Raw genomic sequence first — 26,587 nt, 5'->3', positions numbered from 1 at the left:
GGTATGGCAGCGGGGCTGGCGGTGGGCGGCTGGCAGCATGCTCCTCATCCTGCATAACTTACTCATTGCCCTTCTCCATTTCTTTAGACAGGGGCAGCAGGCTTTCCTGAAGGCAAAAGATGCGGTGGCTCCGGAAGGAGGATGCTCCAAAGCCCTGCAGGTAGGAGACCTCACCTGGCACCTGTGGGCACAGCCCAGGGGACTCAGCCTCAGCAGTGGCACCCCAGGTACTGAGACTTTGCTGTGGCTGGGGAATGGGGATTGCTGAAACTGAAAGGGCCAGGGGGACGTTTGTTCATGGGGGGAGTGGGGGACTGACTGTAATAACTAGGGTAGGGGGGAAATTAGGTACTACTAACTGGTCTGTGCTACCGGGGATTGCTGAAAGGGGTAAATAAATACTGTGAATGGGGGACTGCTGAGAAGGGTTAATAACTATTGTGAAAGGCCCTTTGCAATAGTTATTAACCTCTTTCAGTAGTCCCCAATTCACAGTATCTATTAACCCCTCGGGGGACTGATAAAAGGGGTTAATAAATACTGTGTAAAGGGGGACTGGCTTGCTCCAGTACACCCCCTGGCCCCTCCTGCCATGTCTGCTGCCACCTACTGGTGAACCAGGTTATTACACTTGAACATAACAGTTTCATGACATTAGGTTGACCATAGGAGATAGCTGCAGGGTTCCAAGAGTGGTAACACCACTCTGGGGTGTTACAACATCTCCTAGGAACCATCAGTAAAAAACGTATTACATCCAGACGCAATGGGTTTTTCACTGAAGCCCCATTCACTTTTATGGGGCCAGGGCTGAGTGAAAAACACAGAATAGAACACGTTGCAATTCTCAACTCGCTCATGTGAAAGGGTGCTAAAACTTCAGGGTTTTTTTCATGCGTGTGAAAAACACATCAAAAATGATTGCACCCGTGTAGAAAAAAACGGAAACACTGACTGAACTTTCTTGTGAAATAGAGAATAAGCTCTTGCGCCAAATGTGACTCTTGATACTTAATTTCCAGGAAGTTCCTTGCAGTTTGTGGATTTTCCTGCTGCATAAATGGTTCCAATAAATAACATTGTAGATTACTTTTTTCGGTATTGTATTGTACTAGGGAGTCATTTATAGTCTTAGGTCACGTCAAGGAAATAATTGAGGTAGATACCACCTGATGTGTAACTTACCTGCGCTTCCCTGTGTGACATAACTTGCAGCTGTATAAATATATGCCAGTCCTGGGTCACAGATCACAGTGCCAGAGAAGCTTCATTACCTCTCACCTGGACCCAGGAGAGCAGAAGACATCTTCACCAGGTAAGACACCTTGAACTTGGTAGATCATGGGGTTATCTGTATGAAGGACAATCTAGAACATATAAACAGAGAGGAGCCTTGGAGCTCATGGCCCAGGTCCTTACCACGGGCCCTAATGTACAAGAATATAACTACTATAATACTGCCTCCCATGTACAAGAATATAACTACTATAATAATGCCTCCTATGTACAAGAATATACCTACTATAATACTGCTCCTATGTACAAGAATATAACTACTATAATACTGATCCTATATACAAGAATAATACTACTATAATACGGCTCCTATGTACAAGAATATAACTACTATAATACTGATCCTATATACAAGAATAATACTACTATAATACGGCTCCTATGTACAAGAATATAACTACTATAATACTGCTTCTATGTACATGAATATAACTACTATAATACTGCTCCTATGTACAAGAAAGTAATTACTATAATACTGCCTCAAATGTACAAGAATATAACTATTATAATACTGTTCCTATGTACAAGAATATAACTACTATAATACTGCCTCCTATGTACAAGAAAATAATTACTATAATACTGCCTCCAATGTACAAGAATATAACTACTATAATACTGTTCCTATGTACAAGAATATAACTACTATAATACTGCCTCCTATGTACAAGAATATAACTACTATAATACTGCCTCCTGTGTATAAGAATATTACTACTATAATACTGCTTCTATTTACATGAATATAACTACTATAATACTGCTTTTATGTACATTAATATAACTACTATAATACTGCTCCAATGTACAAGAATATAACTACTATAATACTGCTCCTATGTACAAGAATATAACTACTATAATTCTGCTCCTAAATATAAGAATATAATTACTATAATAATGCTCCTATGTACAAGAATATAACTACTATAATACTGAGTTCTTCTGAAGAAAGTGATTGTGCAGAATGTCAGCGGTCATGTTGTCAGCAGTCCCAGACATGGTGTCAGCAGTCCCAGTACAGCAAGAAGCTAGGATGGGAAGAAAGTAATTGCAGAGAAGAAAAAAGCAGTAAGTAACAGTTTAATGAATCCACCTACTAGTGTGAATGTGCAACTTTTAGAAGAAAAAGTGACAGCAAAACCAAAGTGCAGTAATATTTTGCAGCAAGAGGAGGTGAAACAGAATCCATTGCAGCCTAAACCTTCCCCATGCAGACAAAAAATAAATTCTCTGTAGAGAGAGAGAGAGACCATACAGCTAAACATTCAACAAAATGTCCTGATACAGAGTGAGCGTACAAGATCTTGGAGCAGCAGCAGAAAAGTTGCAAAAAGTGTGGTGGAGACCAAAGATGGAAAAGCAGGAAGGTTTCAAGGTGCAGCCACTCGGAAAAACCTGGGAGCCGCTCTCAAATCTGGAGATCGTGCATCCACCAAAAGTGACGGCCGCCACAATTTTCTTCACCAGCAGTGCAGAGACTTGGGCTGGAAACAAGCAGAAGAACTACGACACCTGTGATAGGTCATCCTGTGAGTCCACAGCCTGCAGTACCCAGCAGTGGACAGTCTGCTAGAGGAGGAGATTGTGCACCTGAGCTTTGCCTGGCTGATGAGATCCCAGCAATGGTTAGGAAAATGGAGACTCTGAAGCAAGATAAACTGCAGGTTCAGAAACAGATTGATTGCATGTGCAAGCTGAAGGCAGCAAACCCTGACTGCCAGGAGATGCATTATCACAAGCTGAGCTCCCTGGCCATACAGCTCGCTGACATTGTAAACGAGATGGACTCTGTCTTAGAACAACTGGGGCCAGTTGGAGAAACTTACAGGAACCAGCAGCGCTATGAGTCTGAATTTTTCCAAGATGGCACCTGGCAGTCCCATGGAAAACCTTTATGCAGCGGACCGGACCGCAGGGGCAGTATGTGAGTGCACGGTGGGCTTATGGGGGTAGTAGTCGTACTCACGGTTTTGCAGCTCCCTGGGCCGGCGTGCAGTGATGAGGAAGACAGCGCTAAATGCTCCTATCTATTGCAGGGAACACCAGCCAGATGGAAGTTGAGGTGCCCTTGATGGTAGTAGGTATGCTTAGGGTCCTTTGGTGGCTTGGCCCCTGTGTATGTGACGCCAGCACCATAAGGTACAATTAGAAGATAATGTGGAATAAATAGACCAAGTTTCTTAACAAACTCCCAGTACTTTACTGAAGCTGATCCAAAGGTCATCAATGTATGCAAAAGTAATTTACAGCAAGGCAGCTTTTACAATGATTCAGATTAGTTCCCAAAAGTTGCATAAGGGGTAGTTTCACTCTATAACAATCAATCTTTCTCCCTTGTTTCTCCAGGCTGGAGGGATGTACTATGTCTGCTGTACTGTATAATCATATGCTTCTGTATCCTCTCTAGGATTACTATGTTCTGACAGATGGCCTTTCTGTCCTTGGTTATGTGGGCAGCTTGTAGCTTAGAATCTCTCCCCTTAAGGCAAAGGAGACTAGAGCCTGATAAACGATAGTTACCTTCCTTTGCCAATATTCTCACTCCCTCTCTGAGTTGCCTGGTTATTCTGTAATCTGTCCCTTCTATGGGCTGAGGCATAGAACTAACTATGGAGTTTTTGTAACTCTCCAAGATGGCTGCTTTGTCCTCAGATATCACACACACTGACCTCCTTCTCCTTTATATTGTGTGCAGGGCGGAGTCAGCCCTGGGAGGCTTGTTAGAACTTCCCCCTCCCTTTGCAACTTTATTGGAACTCATATACAAGCACAATTTACATGAAAATTGATCACAGTATTAAGCAGTGCATTTCAGGACAATGCATCCCCCCGTGCTTTAATGTAAGTCGTCCTTGACGCACTCCTGCCATGATGATGCATCACCTGAAAAATACAAAAAGAGCATGCGTGCATATACACAGTACCAGTACCCCATGTTTGTGTTCTCTATTCTATATAAAAGAATTGGGTTAGGCATATCCATCAGGAGCATCACAATATAGCATGGGTGACAAGGGCCATAGTTTATCTTGCAACTGAGGATCTGGGTGGCGCTGAACTGGCACAATGAACAGTAAAGACCCGGATAGTCCATAAGGTAAACAAATAGGAAATTTCTCAGGAGGCTAACAGGTCACGAGTCCGTTCCCTGGGCATGAAGCATGATGGTTGTAGAACATCACGGAGGGTTTTATTACGGATGAAGTAGAGTTAACACCTGTTTTCTGAGATTTCTGAGTTGAGTTATCTAATCTAAGTAAACACCTTCAATTGCTTTTCAATGGCTTTTGTCTCAAGAGAACACGATGAGTTAAGAAATTTGAGTTAAGAGTTGGAGTGCTAACCCTGCTACATCTGTATGTCAAAGTCCATCTCTGGGCACATGACTTGAACGTTGCAAAACAAGAGTAAAGGAGTCTTTAGACAGTCCTTAGAGCAAGGCAAATAATCAAGGCAATAAGTCTCTTACCCTGGCTCTGTAGCTTCAAATGATGCAGGAATGCAATAACAGTTAATCCTGGTATCGGGCAGGTGGTTTTCCCTTGGTAATTCGGTCGGATCTTCGAAGTGGCTGTGACTCTACAGGTCTTGGCTCCAGGTAACTTGGTATATCTTGAAATAGTGAGGATCCTTCACTAGGTTGTTCTTCTTGCTGAAGTGCGGCTGTATTAGTCTTTGCGCAAACAAGGAGGTTAAGTCACGGTGTAAAGAACCTGTGTGGAGGTTCTGAGTCTAATAATAGGTTTCCAATAGACTGTGTTGGTTCCACTGGATCAGGTGACTTTTCAGACGATTGTTCTGTGGTTAGAGCTTCTACTTGGATCACTTCTTGTAAACACAGCTTGAGACGGTTGCGGTGCACTATTTGTGGTGCTCTGTTCTCTTTGGTGATTTCGTAGATATCAGTTTCAGGATTCGGAATAGCTGTGATGATGTAGGGTTCTCTTTCCCATTTACTATCCAGCTTACTAGTGCGATGATTACTTTTCAGTCACACATGGTTACCAATTTTTAAGGGTTCTGCTATTGCAGACTGATCATAGTCTTTCTGTTGCTTTTAGCATACATTCATCATGCGGATCTGGACAATCTCTTGGGCATCAGCTAGGCGTTTTTTGATGTTCACTCACCCAATCTGTTTGTGGTAAAGGATTGATGGAATCTGGAACTTGTACATCCAAGGTGAGATCTGCAGGTAATCGGCCTTGATGGCCAAACATAAGGTAATATGGGGTGTATCCAGTAGAACAATGAATGGTATTGTTGTAAAGATACATCAATTGAGGTAGTAGAGTTGGACAATCAGTTCTTTAGGCAGGTGGTATAGCTCTCAACATTTCAATCAAGGTTTGTTTCATTTTTTCACAAAGTCTGTTACCTTGAGGATGGCAAGCTGTTGTTCTCATCTTCTGACAATTGTGAAGTGAACATAGTTCATGGAAGAGTTGGGATTCAAAGGCAGATCCATGATCTGGGAAAATCTTTTCAGGGCATCCATAGGGCAACAGGAAATTCTTCCAGAAAACGTTTGCAGCGGTTTTGGCCGTCAAGTCTTTAACAGGTACAGCTACTACAAATTCGGTGTAGTGGTCAATTATTGTCATGGCGTAGGTATATCCTGAACGACTTGGTTCTAGCTTTACGTGATCAATGGCCACTATCACTAGAGATGTTTGGCTTACAATGGGATGTAATGGTGCTCTTTGGTTATGTCTCTCACTTCTTCCAATGGTACAAGTAGAACATTCTCGACACCAATTTTCAATATCTTCTCTCATTCCAACCCAATAAAATCTTTGGAGGATGATAGCTTCTGTTTTTTGTACACAAAAGTGTCCTGACCTATCGTGGTACATTTGAAGGACAATTCTGGCATCTTGGCGTGGTACTATAATTTAATGCAGCCGACCATTGGTGACGGGATCTAGGGTTCTTTTTAACACTAGTTTTTTTCAGTTGCTTTCTGTGTCTCTATAGCTTGAGTAGCTCTGGATCTGCATTCTTTCTGCAGATTCTTTCTGGTGCTCTTCCACTAGTGAAGAAATCTTGTAGCTCACCTAATACTCTACTTTCAGCTTGCAATTTGATCCACTTTCTTTCTCAACTTCTAGATATCTCTGATGTTAGAAGTTGTGGACTTCTTTACCATTGATGGTGATAACATCTTGTTGGACAAATTGTTTGTAGAAAACCGGCATCTCTACTTCTTCCCAAATGTCTTCCTGTTCAGTAGGGTCTTCTCTTGTAGGCAGACGGGATAAGGCATCTGCATATTCATTTTACTTGCCTCTTCTGTACTTGACCACGAAGTTGTAGTTGGCAAGAAGTGAGGCCCATCTTTGTTCTAAGGCTCCTAACTTGGCTGTGTTGAGGTGCGCCAGTGGGTTGTTATCAGTATAGGCCACAAATGATGTTGCTGCGAGGTAATCTTTACATTTTTCTGTGACAGCCCACACGAGTGCGAGGAATTCCAGCTTGAAGGAACTGTAGTTCTGGTCATTTCTCTCAGCACCTCTAAGAGATCTGCTGACATAAGCAATTACTCTCTCCTTACCTTCTTGCAGTTGAGACAGGACAGCTCCCAGGCCTTTCTTACTGGTATCAGTGTAGAGATGGAATGGCTGTTGGTAATCTGGATAGCCTAAGACAGGTGGTTTGGTCAACTTCTTCAGGAGTTGGAAAGCAATATCTCAGTCTTCATTCCATTCGATTGGTATCTGGGCTTTCTGCTACTTCTTGGGATGACCTCTCAGGAGTTTTTGTATCAGTTTAGCAATCTGGGCAAAGTGAGGGATGAAACATCTGTAGTATCCTGCAAAACTAAGAAAACTTCTCACTTCGTTTACTGTGGTAGGAGTATGCCAATTCTGGACTGCAGCTATTTTCTCTGGGTCTGGCTTGACACCTTCAGAACTAACATGTCCCAGGTACTTGACTTCTGGTTTTAGTAGGTAGCACTTAGAGGGTTTGATCTTGAGTCCGTGCTTGATGAGGACTTGAAAAACCTCTGCAAGATGTTTTAAGTGGTCTTCATAGGATTTAGAATAGATGATGACATCATCCAGGTATAGCAAGACAGTTTCAAAGTTCTTGTGGCCTAAACAGCGTTCCATTAATCTTTGGAAAGTTCCAGGTGCATTGCAAAGTCCAAAGGGCATATAGTTAAATTCAAATAGGCCCATGGGGTAGTAAATGCTGTTTTTTCACGATCTTCATGAGCCATGGGTACCTGCCAGTACCCATTGGTTAAATCCAGAGTAGAAAAGTAAGCTGAGGATCCTAATGCTGTCAAGGACTCCTCGATTCTTGGTAAAGAATAGGCATCCTTGTGGGTTATTTGATTAATCTTCCTGTAGTCCACACAGAACCGAATATTACCATCTTTCTTTCGGACAAGGACTAGAGGTGCAGCCCATGGAGTATGGCTGTCTTTGATGATTTTTGAATCCTTCATCTCCGGGATCATCTTTTTCACAGATTGGTACATAGTTGATGGTATAGGCTGGTGCCTTTCTTTAAATGGAGGGTTTGAACCGGTAGGGATGGTGTGCTTGATTAAACTGACCTCTCCATAATCGAAAGCATGTTTACTGAAGGCTTGATGATAATAATAATAATTAAATGTACAGTACAGACCAAAAGTTTGGACACACCTTCTCATTCAAAGAGTTTTCTTTATTTTCATGACTATGAAAATTGTAGATTCACACTGAAGGCATCAAAACTAATTAACACATGTGGAATTATATACATAACAAAAAAGTGTGAAACAACTGAAAATATGTCATATTCTAGGTTCTTCAAAGTAGCCACCTTTTGCTTTGATTACTGCTTTGCACACTCTTGGCATTCTCTTGATGAGCTTCAAGAGGTAGTCACCTGAAATGGTCTTCCAACAGTCTTGAAGGAGTCTTGAAGGAGTTCCCAGAGATGCTTAGCACTTGTTGGCCCTTTTGCCTTCACTCTGAGGTCCAGCTCACCCCAAACCATCTCGATTGGGTTCAGGTCCGGTGACTGTGGAGGCCAGGTCATCTGGCGCAGCACCCCATCACTCTCCTTCATGGTCAAATAGCCCTTACACAGCCTGGAGGTGTGTTTGGGGTCATTGTCCTGTTGAAAAATAAATGATGGTCCAACTAAACGCAAACCGGATGGAATAGCATGCCGCTGCAAGATGCTAGCTGTGGTAGCCATGCTGGTTCAGTAAGCCTTCAATTTTGAATAAATCCGCAACAGTGTCACCAGCAAAACACCCCCACACCATCACACCTCCTCCTCCATGCTTCACGTAGGGAACCAGGCATGTAGAGTCCATCCGTTTACCTTTTCTGTGTCGCACAAAGACACAGTGGTTGGAACCAAAGATCTCAAATTTGGACTCATCAGACCAAAGCACAGATTTCCACTGGTCTAATGTCCATTCCTTGTGTTCTTTAGTCCAAACAAGTCTCTTCTGCTTGTTGCCTGTCCTTAGCAGTGGTTTCCTAGCAGATATTCTACCATAAAGGCCTGATTCACACAGTCTCCTCTTAACAGTTGTTCTAGAGATGTGTCTGCTGCTAGAACTCTGTGTGGCATTGACCTGGTCTCTAATCTGAGCTGCTGTTAACCTGCGATTTCTGAGGCTGGTGACTCGGATGAACTTATCCTCCGCAGCACAGGTTACTCTTGGTCTTCCTTTCCTGGGGCGGTCCGCATGTGAGCCAGTTTCTTTGTAGCGCTTGATGGTTTTTGTGACTGCACTTGGGGACACTTTCAAAGTTTTCCCAATTTTTCGGACTGACTGACCTTCATTTCTTAAAGTAATGATGGCCACTCGTTTTTCTGTACTTAACTGCTTTTCTTTCTTGCCATAATACAAATTCTAACAGTCTATTCAGTAGGACTATCAGCTGTGTATCCACCTGACTTCTCCACAACGCAACTGATGGTCCCAACCCCATTTATAAGGCAAGAAATCCCACTTATTAAACCTGACAGGGCACACCTGTGAAGTGAAAACCATTTCAGGTGACTACCTCTTGAAGCTCATCAAGAGAATGCCAAGAGTGTGCAAAGCGGTAATCAAAGCAAAAGGTGGCTACTTTGAAGAACCTAGAATATGACATATTTTCAGTTGTTTCACACTTTTTTGTTATGTATATAATTCCACATGTGTTAATTCATAGTTTTGATGCCTTCAGTGTGAATCTACAATTTCCATAGTCATGAAAATAAAGAAAATTCTTTGAATGAGAAGGTGTGTCCAAACTTTTGGTCTGTACTGTATATGAAGAAAAGTTAATAAGGAAGTTATTTCAAGCATTTGGTGTGCTCTTTAAACCTACTGTTTCCATAAAACGGCGCTATAGGAATTACAGAGTAATAGACAGTCTGGTTAGACTAAAAGTCAGAGATATCAAAATTCTTCTAATGCCACAGCGCAAAAGGCACTTCATAGTGCTGCGCCTGCCACAATGCTAAACCTGTTTTTTATAGCATGGGTTATCCCTACTTCTGCCTCATGGCCAAACACCTTCCCCCTACTTATGATAGATAAATAGTCCAGCTATTGGGACTAGGGGAGGGCTCATGAGCACAAACGGAGGAAGGACACACATAGAAAAGTGGACCTGAGTTGGACCCAGCAGCCCCCCCATGGAGAAGCCAGAATCATCCCCAGGGGAAACAAGCTTACACAGCAGGAATTAACCCCTAGAGGACGAGCAAAATGCAAGGATTATCCCCTGGGACTAGCATTAACCCCTGGACTGGCGGAGTAACCCTTTCCCTACCCGCTGGAACAATGAGTATCATTAAACCTATACCACCAACACCATTACCCCTGATTATTAACCCTATACCACTAATACCATAATCCCTGCTATATTAACCCTATACCACCAACACCATAACCCCTGACCAACCCCTTATATCCCTGCATTAACCCCTGCATACCCAGCCCACTCTATATTACATTAACCCCTACAATTGCTGCAATAACCCCTGCACTGCATTGCCCTGATTCCCCTACCTTTCCTCCACCACCCTGGATTGTGTTTAACCGCTTGTTTTCCTCATGGGGACAGTGTGTAGCCAGGTGGGTGGTTGCTGCTGCTACTGTGTGTATGTAAGTGTGATACTTAGATAGTTTGTGAGGTGGAATTGGGATTGTGTCGTGTTAGTGTAGTTTAGGTGTATTGTAGTGTTGTTTCTGTATTGCGGTATATGTCTATATGTATATTATGTATACATATATAAATATTTATAACCATTGATATAAATATATATAGATATAGTAGAATGTATAGACTGTAGACTTGTATTTGTGTAATAAATTCCTCTATTGTTCAATACGCAGTTTATAGTCATTTGTAGTCGCCGCAGTAACATAGCGCACGTTGTTCACAGAAGGGTAGAGCAACAGGTGGTTAGTATGTATCCATAGCATAAATGGGAGGAGGAGTCAATAGACAAGTCACGCCTAGATATGAATATTTATTTTTGATATTAACACAAAATATTAATAATTAATAGCCTATAATACTGCTTCTATGTACAAAACTATAACTTCTATAATACTGCTCCTATGTACAAGAATATAACTGCTATAATACTGCTCCTATGTACAAGAATATAACTACTATAATACTGCTCCTATGTACAAGAATATAACTGCTATAATACTGCTCCTATGTACAAGAATATAACTATGTGATTTTCCTAGTCTACGACGTAAAGTCATAGTTTTATTAAGACACGGAGGCGAATATTGCTTTCTCTTCCTTTACTGATCACCATAGCAGCAAGGAGAAACAAAACACAAATGCAAATGGTCACCATAGCAACCCATATGTCCCACCCCTACAGCCCCAATATAAGGCTGCGTCCAAGGTGGTACTTCCTCTTTCTCTGCGAACCAGTCCATAATAACCAATGAACAGCAACTCAGGAACAGTCCAAGAACAATCTGCGTCAACGAAACCCTCAGAATCCAAGCAGGAACTCTCCAGCGACAGGATCCACATCAGGAGACGGACTGGAACCAACATCCAAGACCCTCAGCAAATCCAACGTGGAAGAAGCAGGAGCCGGAAGAAACAACCTCATCCAGAACAGGAGCAATCAAAGGCAGGAAGACTCAACCTGAAAGAACAAGAGAAATAAACTCCGATAAAGAGAGGTCATGGCACCAGCCAAAACCCATCTCCAGCGGACACACGAGGTCCAGGCCGATGGTAAGCATACATACAAGCATGAGCACATAATGGCGAACAACTGAACCCTCCCAGCGTAATAACAGTCCCAAACCGGCCTACCCACTAAATAGAGCTAAGCGGCCAAACACACCCCCATACTACCAGAGCCCAGGGGAGGGAAGGGAGGGCAATATTCGCCTCCGTGTCTTAATAAAACTATGACTTTACGTCGTAGACTAGGAAAATCACATAGTTTTACATCAGACACGGAGGCTTCATATTGCTAGTTCAAAGCTGGTTAACCAAGGGATCAAACAAATGAGGAGGAGGACGGAAATAATACTCACGGAAAGTGGAGGCACTCGACCAGTCCGCCAATCGCAGGATGTCCTCCAGGCGAGCACCCGAGACCGCCAAGGAGGTAGACGCCGCCCCGCGCGCCGAATGAGCTGTAAACACCGAAGTGTCCACACCGGCAAGAGCCATAACCCATTTCAACCAACGGGCCAAGGTGGGGCTAGTCACCGGGCCGAACGGGTGACGGATGGAGAGAAACAACTGCGGCACAGCCGGAGACCTGTGAGGACGAGTCCTGGCCTCGTACTCTTTCAAACAAGCTACCGGACACAATGCCGGGGAAGCCGGAAAGCTGGGGTACGAAACGACCCGGATGTTCGTCTTCGTGCGTCTCGAAATGTTAAATGACACGCCCTCCGGGGTGAAGGACCTGGCGTCGTGGTCCAGAGCCCGCACATCGGAAACTCTTTTACAAGAAATTAAGCAAAAGAGAGTGAGCAACTTCGCGGAAAGCTGACGTAAGGAAAGGTCAGCATTGGTAGGCCAAGAGGACAAAAAGGTAAGCACCAGGGAAACATCCCAAGTGGAAGAAAACCTCGGGCGGGGAGGCCGAGATAGGCGCGCGCCTCGGAGGAGGCGCGAAACGGAAGGATGCTGTCCTGCCGGAACGCCGTCAAACCCTAGATGTGACGAAGAAATCGCCGAACGAAAAAGGTTGATCGTTCTGTAAGCCTTACCCCCTTCAAAAAGAGAGGTGAGGAATTGAAGCAAATGAGCTACAGGAGCTGAAACGGGATCCAGGTCCCGTTCCAGGCACCAGCCAGCCCAAGTTCGCCAGGCCGCCCGATAAGATTTTCGGGTGCCGGGAGCCCAAGCGTCGTCCAAGAGGCGCCTAGCTGCCTCCGAAATTCCGTCGACCGCTCCTGGAGTCCTGAGAGCCGGCAGGCCATCAAACGTAGGGATCCGTCCAGGAGCAGGGGGTGGGGAGTCCCCTGAGGGCAGCGCAGGAGAGAGGTCGGGTTCGGCAGAAGGACTGGAATGTCCACCAGAAGCTCCAGGAGAGACGGGAACCATACCTGAGAGTCCCAGAACGGGACTATCGCCACCAACTCCGCCCGATGGCGACGCACTTGGAGAAGCATCCGAGGAATCATCATGAATGGGGGAAACGCATAGAGAAGGCCGGAGGACCAGTCCTGCAGAAACGCGTCCGCCGCCATCGCCTCCGGATCCGGGCGCCAGCTGTAGAACCGAGGGAGGTGAGCGTTGAGCCGGGAGGCGAACAAGTCCACGGAAAAGGGTCCCCATCTGGATGACACCTCCGCGAAAATCGACGGGTCCAACTGCCAGTCGCTGCCGTCCGTAAGATGGCGGGAACTCCAATCCGCCCGCACGTTGTGAAGTCCCGGCAGGTACTCGGCTTGCACCATGATGTCCCTGGAGAGACAATACGCCCAAAAATCCTTCGCCAACCCCGCCAGGGTAGCAGACTGGGTTCCGCCCAAACGGTTGATGTAGCGAACCGCTGAAATATTGTCCATCCGGAGACGGATACATGCATTGGCCAAACCGTTGGTAAAACTCTTGACGGCCAAAGAGCCGGCCAGCAACTCTAAGGCATTGATGTGCAAGCGCGTCTCGACCTGCGACCAAGGTCCCCCGGTGGAGACCCCGTCGCAGTGCGCTCCCCAGCCCTGACGGCTCGCATCGGATTCGATGGTGAATTCCGGCTGGAAGCCAAAAATCGCCCTGCCGTTCCAAGCTTCCAGATTGGCGATCCACCAACGGATCTCTTCTTTGGCCTCCGAATCCAATTCCACCATGTCCGCAAAGGAGGCCCCCGAGCGGAGGTGCGCAATCTTCAAGCGCTGAAGGGCCCGGTAATGCAACGGCGCCGGGAAGACCGCCTGTATGGAGGATGCCAGCAGGCCGATGATGCGGGCTAGATGACGCAGGGACAGGTGGGCACTGGTCAACGCCCGTCGCAGTTCCTTGCGAATGGACCGTAACTTGTCCCCCGGCAGGCTGAGGGATTCCGAGATCGAGTCCACTGTGAATCCGAGGAAGTCTAACCTCTGGGAGGGGGTGAGCCAAGACTTCTCCAGGTTGAGCAGGAAGCCGAGCGACTCCAGGAGATCCGATGTCCAACGGAGGTGTTGCAGCAGCGACGATCTGGATTGATGCATCAGGAGGATGTCGTCCAGATAAATTATGAGGCGTACCCCGCGACTCCTCAGCCAGGCCATGACCGGACGCAGGAGCTTGGTGAAACACCACGGAGCCGACGACAAGCCGAATGGAAGGCATGTGAATCTCCAAACCTCGCCCTTCCAGAGGAAGCGAAGGAGATCCCTGGAGTGGGGGGCCACCGAGACCGTCAGGTACGCGTCCTTCAGATCCAGTTTCACGAGCCAATCCCCGGGGGAGAGGAGGTCCCGAAGTAGATGGATGCCCTCCATCTTGAAATGTCGGTATCGCACGATGCTGTTTAGCGCCCGGAGATTGATGACGGGACGCATCTGCCCCCCTTTCTTTTGGACCAAGAAAATGTTGCTTATCACCCCCCTTGAGTGGCCGTGAGCTCTCTCTATGGCCCCCTTGAGGAAAAGGGAAAAGAGCTCCTCGTCCACCCGAGCGGAGTCCGATCCCCTCCGAAGAGAGGCCGGCGGGAGTTGCACTGAGCAAGGGGTGTCTATGAGCTCTATGGAGAAGCCCCTGACCGTCATCAGAACCCACGGGTCTGATGTGATTAGTTCCCAAGCGGGTAAAAAATGCCGAAGCCTGCCCCCTACATAAGGTACCGAAGAATCCCCGTCCGGGGTCTGACTTACCGGATGACTTGCGGGGAGCCGTGTTTCCTCGGAAGGAACGGGAGCGCCATTGTCCCCCTCTGGATGGGAAGAACGTCTGGGAAGACCGCTGGTCTTGAAACGCAGCTCGCTGGGAGAAGGAGCCTCTGGATACACCCCTGCCTCGGGTGCTGGAGCGGCCGGACAGACGGCCCCTGTTGCTGCCGGCCCTGTGAGAGACCCGGCCCTGGAAGACTTTGCGCATAGTGGCCTGCGCCTTGTCCAGAGCGGAAAACGTGCCGACGAAGCGGCTGAGGTCCTTTATAAAGGAGTCCCCAAAAAGCAGGCCTTCCGCCTCTTTGCCCGTCTCCGTCTGGGCGAGATTAATGAGCTTGGGATCTATCCTAAGCAGGATGGCCTTGCGCCTTTCCACAGATAGGGACGCATTGGTTCCCCCGGCGATGCAAATCGCCCGCTGGGCCCAGCCCGTGAGCTCCTCAGGGTCAATGTGGGAACCCTCCTGTCTGGCGGACTCCGCCAACTCCATAATTTTTGCCAGTGGACCGAAAATATCCAGGAGCTTGTCCTGGCAGCCTCTAAGGGCCGAATCCAAGCCCTTCTTGGCATTCCACCCCGACTTAGACAAAAATTGGGTCATCTTTGGGTCCACGACGGGCGTGTCGCAGACTTTATGGGGTATAATGGGCCGAGGGCACTCAGCCCGTAGTTTACTGCGCGCCTCCTTGGACAGAGGACGGCGGGCCCAATGCTCCAGGTAGCTGCTAATCTGGGAATCGGGGAGCCACTCCGCCGATCTGGGATGGTGGAGGGCCTCAGGATCAAACATGGGAGCCCCGGAGGAATCCAAAGGGAAATTGTCAGCGGAGGCAGCGGAGGAATCCTTCGCTAAAGGCATAGCAGGGGGAGTGGCAATGGGGTCGGACCCCCGAGGGGAGTCATCCTCCTCAGAAAAATCAGTAGCCTCTGCCGGATCCTCCGGGCCCGAACCCAGATCCGAGTCAGAGACGGCATCCGCTAGGGCTCTAGCGTGCTTCCACACCCGCGATTTATCAGCCTGGCGGGGACAAGCTCTCTTACGCGACCTCAGCGCGTCGTCTGGGGTGGTCATCAACACACCGGTCATTGTCTCCTGTCCAACAGGAGGTTCAGCAGCAAACGAGTGCTGTGCAGTCTCAGGGGGAGCAAGTCTGGCCCCAGCTAGGGGGTGTGCAGACAGGGCCTGGGAGATGGTCTGGGACAAAACAGTGGACATGGAACCCATAGCCTGTAGGATTGCATCAGACACAGAGCGCTGGATGAGCTGCGCCTGTGAGTCTGAGCCAGGGAGACTAACATTGCCAGGGAGGGGGGCGGGGGGAGATTGGGCAGAGGGGTCCATGCTGGCCAAGCAAACTAGAGACAGGGTACCTGTAGGAGGAGGGCTGGGAGGAGAGCCGGAGGCAAAAGGAGAGCAGCGCTAGATAACTGAGGGGTTAATCACCCCAGGAGCGAGAGGAGCGGAGCGCAGCACAGAAGAACCGGCAGCAGGCACGCAGGAGACCGGAGGAAGCGAGATCTCGCGGGAACGGGAACCAAAATGGCCGCCGGATCTCGCGAGATCTCGCTCCAGCCAGCCAGAGAGAGCGCGAAAGCGGGGAGAAAAAGGCGCCGATCCGTGCGGCAGGCGCGCGCAAGACGAGGGGCGTGGCCCAGCACAGGGGAGGCAAGATGGCGGTAAGGCCAGCGAATCTGCCCGGCACTAAAAAGGGGGGGGGCCCCAAGTAAAGTCCCAAGGGGAGAAGAGAGGGAACGAGCGGAGGGGGTCCCAGGGGAAACGCTGCGCGCGATAAGGCCCCAGTGCCACTGGGGCAGGCAGAGGCTGCCCAGACAGGGGAAACTAAGGGGCAAGGAACAAGATAAAAAATATATATCGCTGCCCAAACGTAACCACCTAAAGGGAGGAAAACAAGCCCCAGGGGAGAAATATAACCCGGGGAAAAGACAGAATTAAACACTTAGGGAATAACAGTCAGCAGATAAAATTAACATGTCACTTATCTGGTGAGCAGCAAGAAAGAGGAAGTACCACCTTGGACGCAGCCTTATATTGGGGCTGTAGGGGTGGGACATATGGGTTGCTATGGTGACCATTTGCATTTGTGTTTTGTTTCTCCTTGCTGCTATGGTGATCAGTAAAGGAAGAGAAAGCAATATGAAGCCTCCGTGTCTGATGTAAAACTACTATAATACTGCTCCTATGTACAAGAATATAACTACTATAATACTGCTCCTATGTACAAGAATATAACTACTATAATACTGCTCCCATGTACAATAATATAACTACTATAATACTGCTCCTATGTACAAGAATATAACTACTTTAATACTGCTCCCATGTACAATAATATAACTACTATAATACTGCTCCTATGTACAAGAATATAACTACTACGATACTGCTCCTATGTACAAGAATATAACTACTATAATACTGCTCCTATGTACAAGAAAATAACTACTATAATACTGCTGCTATGTACAAGAATATAACTACTATAATACTGCCTGTTATGTACATAAATATAACTACTATAATACTGCTCCTATGTACAAGAATATAACTACTATAATGCTGCCTCCTATGTACAAGAATATAACTACTATAATACTGCCTGTTATGTACATAAATATAACTACTATAATACTGCTCCTATGTACAAGAATATAACTACTATAATGCTGTTCCTATGTACAAGAATATAACTACTATAATACTGCTCCTATGTACAAGAATATAACTACTATAATACTGCTCCTATGTACAAGAATATAACTACTATAATGCTGTTCCTATGTACAAGAATATAACTACTATAATACTGCTCCTATGTACAAGAATATAACTACTATAATACTGCCTCCTATGTACAAGAATATAACTACTATAATACTGCTCCTATGTACAAGAATATAACTACTATAATGCTGCCTTCTATGGAGAAAAATAAAGCTTTGTGTAGTAACTTATGATTGTAACATCTTTGGTGTAATGTATGTAGTAGGTGTAATATTCTGATTATTTTTCTTCTTCTCTATCAGGGGGCGGTTGTTAGCTCTGGAGGCCATGTTTACACTGTGTACATTTTTCGTGCTCTTCCTGGGCGCGGTCTACTGTCAGTTCCCGAGGTTATGTACAACAAGTGCAGCTCTTCGGTCAAAGACTTGCTGCCCACCGTGGAAGGATCGCAGCCCCTGTGGATCACGATCTGGACGTGGACAGTGCAGAGAAGGTGTGGTTTTTACGCCCATTGGTGCCCGCCGAGCTCGCCAGTTTTACGATGACCGATTGGATTGGCCACGTTTTTACTACAACAGAACTTGTGAATGCTTCGGAAACTACAGCGGCTTTAACTGCGGCCGGTGTAAATATGGCTACACGGGCGACAAGTGCGATCGCAAAAAAAAAATAGTTGTCCGGAGAGAGATCCGCCAGCTCTCGTTTCTGGAAAGGAAGAGGTTTTTTAGTTACTTAGCGTTGGCCAAAACCACAAAAAGTGAGGATTTTGTCATCCTGTCCACGGGGGACAGACACCTCCGGGACACGTACCACTTCGTGGACGCCTCCATTCACGAAATGTTTGCCTGGATCCATTATTACTCCATGAAGCCCATTCTACTCAAAGGCAAATTTGATTTTAGCAGAAACTACGCCCATCAGGGTCCGGCCTTTCCCGGCTGGCATCGTTTGGGTCTCGTGTTCATGGAGGGGGAAATTCAGCGCCTGACGGGCGATGAAGATTTCGCCATTCCTTACTTTGACTGGAGAGGAGAAAAGAACTGCTCCATCTGCACCAATGAATTTCTTGGCGCAAGCAATGCACAAGGCTTCCTGGATGATGACTCCCACTTCGCATTTTGGAAAGTGAGTAGTAATCTTATTGCCATCTTGTTACCGGATGCCTCTAGAGCTGCATTCACAGTTCTGCAAGCAATTCAAATGTATACTTCACTGCAGCACCCCCTGCTGGTTTCACACCGTACCCCAGATGATGTTGACAGAAGAGGTGTAACTCCTGAGCCTTCATGTAAAATTCATTCCTACTGTGCACCGTTTATAATATTAGGGTCTTTTTATGTGGCCAAGGGGTCTTAAGGTCTCTGCAAGCAACAAGACATGAGTGCTACTCCTAGATCTGCCCCTCATATAGCTTACACTTGTCCCATAATGATCTGCTGCAGCTCTGTATGTGAATGGAGAGATTCAGTAATGTGCTTGCAGCTTTAGATGTGACTACAGTATAAGGCATGATGCAGATCAAACTTAATGCAAGATAAATAAGCAATTTATTTTCAAAACGAAATACAATGTTTACGCTTTACTGAAGTTTATGGGAGAGCTGTTCTGTATAGGACCCTCATGCCCATACTGGGGTTTTCTTATGTGGCGAAGGGGCCCCACAGCTATGACCCGGGCTTTACTCCTACACTCTCTATAGCCACCATATGCTCCAGTGTTATGTAATGTACTCATGCTTTAATTATCTACTGGAGAGATTCAGTAACTTGCAGGAAGCTTTGAGTGTGACTGGAGTAGAAGACATGAAGCAGATTAAATTAAATTCAAGTTTACAGTAGAGCTGTTCTATGTAGGACCCCCATCGTCAAACTTGGCTGTGGGGTCCTTCAGGTAACCAGACCTGCTGTGCACATTCTATAGCTGTTGTATGCTCATTTCTGATATAATATACTTGTTCCATAATGGTCTACTGCCTCTGTATGTGTGAATGGAGAGATCCAGTAATTTGCAGGCAGCTTTGGATGTGACTGGAGTATAAGACAAATCAAAATCAGTATAAGAAAAATAATATAAAGTTAATTCAATTTATATGTTGAATTTAAGTTTACGGTAGTCCCCCCCCCCCCCATCCCCATTTTAGTGTTCTGTTCCCCACCCTCCCCCCACTTCATGGAAAGGCTAATACTGTATCCCTCCACTTCAGTCTATTTGCAGCGGGTACGATTATGCTGATGCCTATTGCCAAACTGCTGGGGACCAGTGCCAGATGGAGAGACTCCATAGGAAGCCGGGTTCAGATCCCCAGTTTAAAAGTCTCCCCACCTTCCAGGATGTAGAGGACACCCTGAAATGGAGAGACTTTGATAGATTCCCCTACAATGCTAGTGCACAGAGGAGCTTCCGGAACGCTTTAGAAGGTAGGTCATCATCTTTTACCATAAGTTGCCAGGATCTGAGAGCAGTGTCCTGTTTATCTTCATGTTATACTGAGGAATAGGGGGCTGGTACTGGAAGCTGAGACTTAGGTGCTGTTTTCCTTGTACCTTGCATGCAAGTGCTGCAGGCAAAAAGGCAACCTGCCCATTTCTGCAGCACACACTGCAAACAGTGGCGCTGATTTCAATTTCCTGGGGCATGCCTTTGGACCCATTTGACCCCCTCGGCCCATGTATCACCGCTCCCCCTATATATAACCTGAATAATGTGACATGTAGGGCTTAGGCTACTTTCACACTTGCGGCAGAGTGATCCGGCAAAACGTATGCCAATCGATGGCATCTGTAAGACTGATCAGGATCCTGATAAGTCTGAAAAATGCATCGAAATGCCAGATCTGTCATGAGCGGTGATTTTCACGCATCACTTGGGCGTTGCGTGAAAATCGCAGCATGTTCTATATTGTGCGTTTTTCACGCAATGCAGGCCCCATATAAGTGAATGGGGCTGCGTGAAAATCACAAGCATCCGCAAGCAAGTGCGGATGCAGTGCGGTTTTCAGGCACGGTTGCTGGGAGACGATGCATAGTACAATAGGGCTGGAGGGGTTAAAAAAAATAAAAAATAATTTAACTCACCTTAATCCACTTTTTCGCGCAGCCTGGCTTCTCTTCTGTCTTCATCTTTTGCTGTGCACAGGAAAAGGACCCGTGGTGACATCACTGCGCTCGTCACATGGTCCGTCACATGATCCATCACCATGGTAAAAAAAATCATGCGATGGACCATGTGATGAGGGCAGTGACGTCATCAAAGGTCCTATTCCTCAAAAAAGAAGACAGAAGAGATACCGGCTGCGCGAACAAGTGGATTAAGGCGAGTTACATTTTTTTAACCCCTCCAGCCCTATTGTACTATGCATTCTGTATTAAGAATGCTATTATTTTCCCTTATAACCATGGTTTAAGGGAAAATAATACAGTCTACACAACACCTAACTCAAACCCGAATGCAATACAATGTTTTGCACTCGCGCAGAAAAATCACGCCTGTTTCCGCAACGCACCTGCATCTTTTCCCGCAACGCCCGTGTGAAACCAGCCTTAGGGTACTTTCACACTAGCGTTTTTCTTTTTCAGCATAGAGTTCCGTCACAGGGGCTCTTTACCGGAAAAGAACTGATCAGGCATATCCCCCTGCATTCTGAATGGAGAATAATCCGTTCAGGATGCATCAGGATGTCTTCAGTAAAGTCATTTTGACTGATCAGGCAAAAGAGAAAACCGCAGCATGCTACGGTTTTATCTCCGGCGGGAAAAAAAACTGAAGACTTGCCTGAATGCAATTAAAATACCGGAATGCCGGATCTGTCCGTCCGATCTGCGCATGCGCAGACCGAAAAAAGGTGAAAAAAAGAAAATGCCGGATCCGTTTTGCCGGATGACACCAGAAAGACGGATCCAGCATTTCAATGCATTTTTTTGACTGATCAGGCATTTTTAAGACTCTTCAGGATCAGTCTTACAAATGCCATCAGTTGGCATAAGTTTTGCCGGCGACGGAACTACTTGCCGGACCACTCTGCCGCAAGTGTGAAAGTAAGTAGCCTTACCCTACATGAGATTGCTCACTCTCTGCCTGTTTGATCCATTTTGTAGGTTTCCTGAGACCATCAGATGGGACAACACTGGAGCAAACTATGCACAACGCGGTTCACCTTTATTTGGGGGGAACGATGTCTCAGGTCCCCATCTCCGCCAACGACCCCATCTTCCTGCTGCATCACAGCTTTGTTGACAAGTAAGTTCCCATAAAGATGTAGTGGCGGCCATATTAGTAGTCACCCAGCTTTCCCAGGGACAGATACAGGGCAGAGGCTGTGACAAGTTGGATACTGTAAATGTTGACCATTTGATGGCTACTGAACACAATACACATCTCGTACTATAGTCCTGCTCATACAGTTGTAGTTTGTTACAGTGTATCAGAGTAGTCAATGCTCAGTGACCATAGTCCTTTGGCTGCTCTCAAATACAGACCCCCCCAGATCCCCTAAACAAATAAGTCCCCAAAACAGACCCCCTAAGGCCTCTTTCACACTTGCGTTGTCCGGATCCGGCGTGTACTCCACTTGCCGGAATTACACGCCGGATCCGGAAAAACGCAAGTGTACTGAAAGCATTTGAAGACGGATCCGTCTTCAAAATGCTTTCAGTGTTACTATGGCAGCCAGGACGCTATTAAAGTCCTGGTTGCCATAGTAGGAGCGGGGAGCGGGGGAGCGGTATACTTACCATCCGCGCGGCTCGGGGCGCTCCAGAATGACGTCAGAGTGCCCCATGCGCCTGGGGCGCCCTGACGTCACTCTGGAGCGCCCCGGGAGCCGCACGGATGGTAAGTATGCTGCTCCCCGCTCCACTTTACCATGGCTGCCAGGACTTTAGCGTCCCGGCAGCCATGGTAACCACTCTAAAAAAGTTAAACGTCGTATCCGGCAATGCGCCGAAACGACGTTTAGCTTAAGGCTGGATCCGGATCAATGCCTTTCAATGGGCATTCATTCCGGATCCGGCCTTGCGGCAAGTCTTCAGTTTTTTTGGCCGGAGCAAAAAGCGCAGCATGCTGTGGTATTTTCTCCGGCCAAAAAACATTCCGTTCCGGAACTCAAGACATCCTGATGCATCCTGAACGGATTTCACTCCATTCAGAATGCATTAGGATAAAACTGATCAGGATTCTTCCGGCATAGAGCCCCGACGACGGAACTCTATGCCGGAAGACAATAACGCAGGTGTGAAAGAGCCCTAAATAAAAACAGACACTCCTAACCCCACCCCAAACCAGACACGCTAAATACAGACCCAAACCCCTAAAATAAATGCAGACCTCATATATAATGACTCCAAGAATCCCAGACCCCCTTAGAAAATACAGACTTCAGAACATCCCCCAACCAAACCACTAAATACTGACCCCTAAACCCTCTACATAGAGACACAGACCCCCTAACTAAATTTAGATCCCAAACCTCCTATATGCAGACCCAGAGGCGTAGCTAGAACTGACTGGGCCCCACAGCAAATTTTTGTACGGGGTCCCCCCCACACACACTTACACACTTATTCACAAACCCCCTCCTCCTGTGCAAACCCCTCTCATATGGCTATTTTGTGACTTTTTCTTTACTGTATTTATTTATTTGCCTGTCATTTTTAGCACAACTTTATTGTTTATTAACATTTCCAGTTGCTGACGGAGTTTATATTCAACTCAACCCCTTTAAAACCTGCGCTGCAATAGTGATAGTCTGATTTAACTCTACATATCTACAAGTATTTTAGCCTCTGTACCTTTCATACTGCAGCCATGGACGCAGTCATACACGCACTCTTCACATACATGGACGCAGTCATACACGCACTCTCCACATACATGGAAGCAGTCATACACACACTCTCCACATACATGGACGCACTCTCCACATACATGGACGCAGGCATACACACACTCTCCACATACATGGACGCACTCTCCACATACATGGACGCACTCTCCACATACATGGACGCACTCTCCACATACATGGACGCACTCTCCACATACATGGACGCACTCTCCACATACATGGACGCACTCTCCACATACATGGACGCACTCACCACACACATACATGCACTCTCCACATACATGTACACACTTATACATGCACTCATATACACACCACATACATGGATGCACACATATACAATACACATACAAACCGGATTCCAAAAAGTTGGGACACTAAACAAATTGTGAATAAAAACTGAATGCAATGATGTGGAGATGGCAAATGTCAATATTTTATTTGTAATAGAACGTAGATGACAGATCAAACGTTTAATCCGAGTAAATGTATCATTTTAAAGGAAAAATACGTTGATTCAAATTTTCACGGTGTCAACAAATCCCCAAAAAGTTGGGACAAGTAGCAATAAGAGGCTGGAAAAAGTAAATTTGAGCATAACGAAGAGCTGGAAGACCAATTAACACTAATTAGGTCAATTGGCAACATGATTGGGTATAAAAAGAGCTTCTCAGAGTGGCAGTGTCTCTCAGAAGCCAAGATGGGTAGAGGATCACCAATTCCCACAATGTTGCGCAGAAAGATAGTGGAGCAATATCAGAAAGGTGTTACCCAGCGAAAAATTGCAAAGACTTTGCATCTATCATCATCAACTGTGCATAACATCATCCGAAGATTCAGAGAATCTGGAACAATCTCTGTGCGTAAGGGTCAAGGCCGTAAAACCATACTGGATGCCCGTGATCTCCGGGCCCTTAAACGACACTGCACCACAAACAGGAATGCTACTGTAAAGGAAATCACAGAATGGGCCTCAGGAATACTTCCAGAAACCATTGTCAGTGAACACAATCCACCGTGCCATCCGCCGTTGCCAGCTGAAACTCTACAGTGCAAAGAAGAAGCCATTTCTAAGCAAGATCCACAAGCTCAGGCGTTTTCACTGGGCCAGGGATCATTTACAATGGAGTGTGGCAAAATGGAAGACTGTTCTGTGGTCAGACGAGTCACGATTCAAAGTTCTTTTTGGAAATCTGGGACGCCATGTCATCCGGACCAAAGAGGACAAGGACAACCCAAGTTGTTATCAACGCTCAGTTCAGAAGCCTGCATCTCTGATGGTATGGGGTTGCATGAGTGCGTGTGGCATGGGCAGCTTGCATGTCTGGAAAGGCACCATCAATGCAGAAAAATATATTCAGGTTCTAGAACAACATATGCTCCCATCCAGACGTCATCTCTTTCAGGGAAGACCCTGCATTTTTCAACAAGATAATGCCAGACCACATTCTGCATCAATCACAACATCATGGCTGCGTAGGAGAAGGATCCGGGTACTGAAATGGCCAGTCTGCAGTCCAGATCTTTCACCTATAGAGAACATTTGGCGCATCATAAAGAGGAAGGTGCAACAAAGAAGGCCCAAGACGATTGAACAGTTAGAGGCCTGTATTAGACAAGAATGGGAGAGCATTCCTATTTCTAAACTTGAGAAACTGGTCTCCTCGGTCCCCAGACGTCTGTTGAGTGTTGTAAGAAGAAGGGGAGATGCCACACAGTGGTGAAAATGGCCTTGTCCCAACTTTTTGGGGATTTGTTGACACCATGAAATTCTGATTCAACATATTTTTCCCTTAAAATGGTACATTTTCTCAGTTTAAACTTTTGTTCTGTGATTTATGTTCTATTCGGAATAAAATATTAGAAGTTGGCACCTCCACATCATTGCATTCAGTTTTTATTCACGATTTGTATAGTGTCCCAACTTTTTGGAATCCGGTTTGTATATAGACACCTAGCTTTTCCTGCTGTGCGTCTCTCCCCATACTTTAATGCCTCTGCACTTGTGCCATGCAGGATAGCAGGGAAGCTGGATGACATCTCATGATATAATTCACGTAGCTTTCCGACTGTACTGCAGGTCACACGTGCACAGTCTGGGAAAGCTGAATATAACCCCAGTTCCCCTGCCACTCACATCACTGGTGCAGTTGTGGCAATCCAAATGATGTTCAGCATGCTGGGCAGGGAAGGCTGCAGGAATCGCGGGTAGGAAAGGGGGCGGGGATATTCTAGCTCTGCCCACATTGAACCGTCCTGATGCTGGTCACTGTCCATCATCAGAACTGAGGAGGGGAAGAGGCAGAGCAATGTCACTAATGTCAGGTCAGTGACAGAGGTGCAAGTGCAGGACTCTGAACCCGATGCAGGAGAAGTCAGCTGCTCTGACAGAGGCCCGGGGTGATGAAGTACAGTGACTTCTCCCGGGCCCCTTCTGAGCTGCTTCCCCGATAGCTACGCCACTGTGCAGACCCCTAAACTTATACAGAACCCATACACTTACCACATGCAACTCTATGCTCCTCTGCCTTCTTGCTGCCCTCTCCTCTGGACTTGAGGACCTGCTCAGGTCACATGACCACGTGCAGGTCCTTCTACAGAAAAAAAAAATAAAATGAAGAAGAAAACATTGTTGTTCATCATACTGTATCTTTGGTCGCATTGGGCAACCCACCCCTCTCCTATTATGATCTACCATTGCTAAGTGACCCCATCTGATTCTCCACTCACTGCTAGCAAGCAGATATGGTGATGAATCACAGTATATTAGAAAGTTGCAGAGATTTTCATTGATTGAAGCTTAAGCTGGATAATCATTAGACTGGTCTTTGAAGCTCACATGTAATAATTTAACTTTAGTGAAATTTTTACCATTGTTTTTCAGGTTATTGCAAGTATGGCTGCAGAAATATAAAGCGACCCCAGCCGACTACCCAGAAAATGATGAGCTCGGACAGGGCCCCGATGAATGCTCCACCCCTTTCTTTCCATGTTATAGGAACAAGGATTTTCTGAGCAGTTCTACTGAGCTGGGATACATGTACTCTAAGTATCAGGGCATGTAAGGTATCCCCCTTAAAAGGGAATGTCTTTGTAGCAATGCTCTGTGTTGTTCTTGCCTTCTTGTAAGTTTTACTGTTACTGTATCCTCCCTTCTGCTGCCATATGTCCTGCTCCTGGGATAGATGGGCATTTTAAGGACGGTAGTCGCCCAGTTTTTACCTATTGGTTATTAGTCTTCTTATGCAGGGACTCGTCCTCTGCTCCTGTGTCACTATGAACACAACTTCTTCCATGATGAGTCCCACTTTGCATTTTAGAAAGTGAGTATTATTAATCTTTGCTTTGCATATTATGAACTCATTTTTTTAAGTCACAT

The 26,587-nt window shown here is 46.3% G+C and overlaps 1 protein-coding gene across 1 annotated transcript; it reads left to right on the top strand.

Annotated features, from left to right (window-relative positions):
• Positions 1-1,260: 1,260 nt before the first annotated feature.
• Positions 1,261-26,273, top strand: LOC122921986 (tyrosinase-like). Its single transcript, XM_044272363.1, has 5 exons — positions 1,261-1,315; positions 17,669-18,491; positions 19,570-19,783; positions 21,461-21,602; positions 26,093-26,273. Exons 2-5 carry the CDS (start codon positions 17,694-17,696, stop codon positions 26,271-26,273), a joined length of 1,335 nt encoding a protein of 444 aa, XP_044128298.1. The 5' UTR covers positions 1,261-1,315; positions 17,669-17,693.
• The last annotated feature ends 314 nt before the right edge of the window (positions 26,274-26,587 follow it).

Source organism: Bufo gargarizans, chromosome 11 (genome assembly GCF_014858855.1).
Source record: "Bufo gargarizans isolate SCDJY-AF-19 chromosome 11, ASM1485885v1, whole genome shotgun sequence".
In the NCBI taxonomy this organism is placed as follows: domain Eukaryota; kingdom Metazoa; phylum Chordata; class Amphibia; order Anura; family Bufonidae; genus Bufo; species Bufo gargarizans.
Note: the sequence above shows the minus strand (reverse complement) of the source record. Positions and strands in the feature narration are given on the sequence as shown.

Coding starts and splice junctions, on each gene's coding strand:
- LOC122921986 (XM_044272363.1), top strand. CDS start 17,694: ATGTTTACACTGTGTACATTTTTCGTGCTCTTCCTGGGCGCGGTCTAC. Junction 18,492..19,569: donor CCCACTTCGCATTTTGGAAA/GTGAGTAGTAAT, acceptor CCTCCACTTCAG/TCTATTTGCAGCGGGTACGA. Junction 19,784..21,460: donor CTTCCGGAACGCTTTAGAAG/GTAGGTCATCAT, acceptor TCCATTTTGTAG/GTTTCCTGAGACCATCAGAT.